The 1,208-nt window shown below is 49.4% G+C and overlaps 1 protein-coding gene across 1 annotated transcript in view; it reads right to left on the reverse strand.

The window, feature by feature from the left end:
- LOC101849439 (frizzled-5) overlaps nt 1–1,208 on the reverse strand; it is a 42,932-nt gene that overhangs the window by 7,681 nt on the left and 34,043 nt on the right. Inside the window, exon 2 of the mRNA XM_013079648.2 lies at nt 223–1,137. Within this exon, the coding sequence (XP_012935102.1) occupies nt 223–626 (404 nt within the window). The 5' untranslated portion in view covers nt 627–1,137. The remainder of the gene's footprint in view (nt 1–222; nt 1,138–1,208) is intronic.

The raw sequence follows: 1,208 nt of genomic DNA on the forward strand, positions 1-1,208 counted from the left end.
GGAGAGAGAGAGAGAGAGAGAGAGAGAGAGAGAGAGAGAGAGAGAGAGAGAGAGAGAGAGAGAGAGAGAAACTAATAACAGTAACAAAAACAACATCAGCAGCAAGAAACAACAAAAACAACAACAACAATAACAACAACACAATCAATAACAACAACCCCCCCCCCATGCCCAAACAAAAAAAGCAAACCCCAAAAACATAACCTAGAACGTCCTACTCACGTCATAAGCGGCGCACACCCTGCCCTGGCCCGCTCACACACGGACCTACAGGCGGGCAGGTGGTGCTTGTAGTTCTCCATACAGATGGGAGCGTACATGCTGCACAGGAAGAACTTGAGGTCGGGACTGCACTGGATCTCCACCAGCGGCCAGAACTGATGCACCTCCAGGCCAGCCTCGTCCTGAGTGTGGTGGTTGAACTGGTTGGGCATGTAGGTCAAGTTGTACCCGATCCCTTTGCACATCGGGATCGTCACCTCCTCGCACTTCCGCTGATCGCCACTTCCGGCGGAAACGCCGCCGGGCTGTGACGTCACAACAAGTAGAGTGAAGATGGCGGCGAGAGCGATGAAGCCGAGGGACGGCATTTTAACAGGCGAGGAGGTAAAGGAAGCTGAAGGCATTGTCGGTAGATCTCGGTTGCAAGGTTCTTCTAAATTTCTTTCTTCCTTTGCTTTGTTTGAATAATAAAAGTTTCCTGTACAATTGTGCCTTCTTCAAATGTTACTTCCAGTGGGTTGATGATTCGTCGATAACGAAGACTTGCAACGCCTCCGAGGAAATGTGAAATAACTGCTGTTACTGCTTGCAAAGCTGGCAAATTCTTTCACAGATAATCTAGAAAAGGTGATGTACTCCAATTTCTCTCAGCGATGGTTCTAGGGTCACACACACACCGATAGTCGTCTCCAATGATGACGTTGGTGGCTTCTCATGTGTCGCTCACGACAAGAGCGAACTGGCACTTTTTGTAACGCATGGTCACTGGTGTGTGCGCGGGTACAGGCAGCTAACTGGTCACCTTGACCAGACTACGCGTCACTGAGGTCTCGTCTCTTTGGCTGACTTCTGGGAGTCAGTTGTGAGCCGTTTCAAAGTGCTGCTAGCTGGAACGACCGATTTGGTGGATGGATTCTGAGGGAGACAAATGGCAACAGATGAAATAACACGGTATGTCAAATGATAGGTGGTGAAAGAGAGAAAGG

Source organism: Aplysia californica, unplaced genomic scaffold (assembly GCF_000002075.1).
Source record: "Aplysia californica isolate F4 #8 unplaced genomic scaffold, AplCal3.0 scaffold00058, whole genome shotgun sequence".
Taxonomy (NCBI): domain Eukaryota; kingdom Metazoa; phylum Mollusca; class Gastropoda; order Aplysiida; family Aplysiidae; genus Aplysia; species Aplysia californica.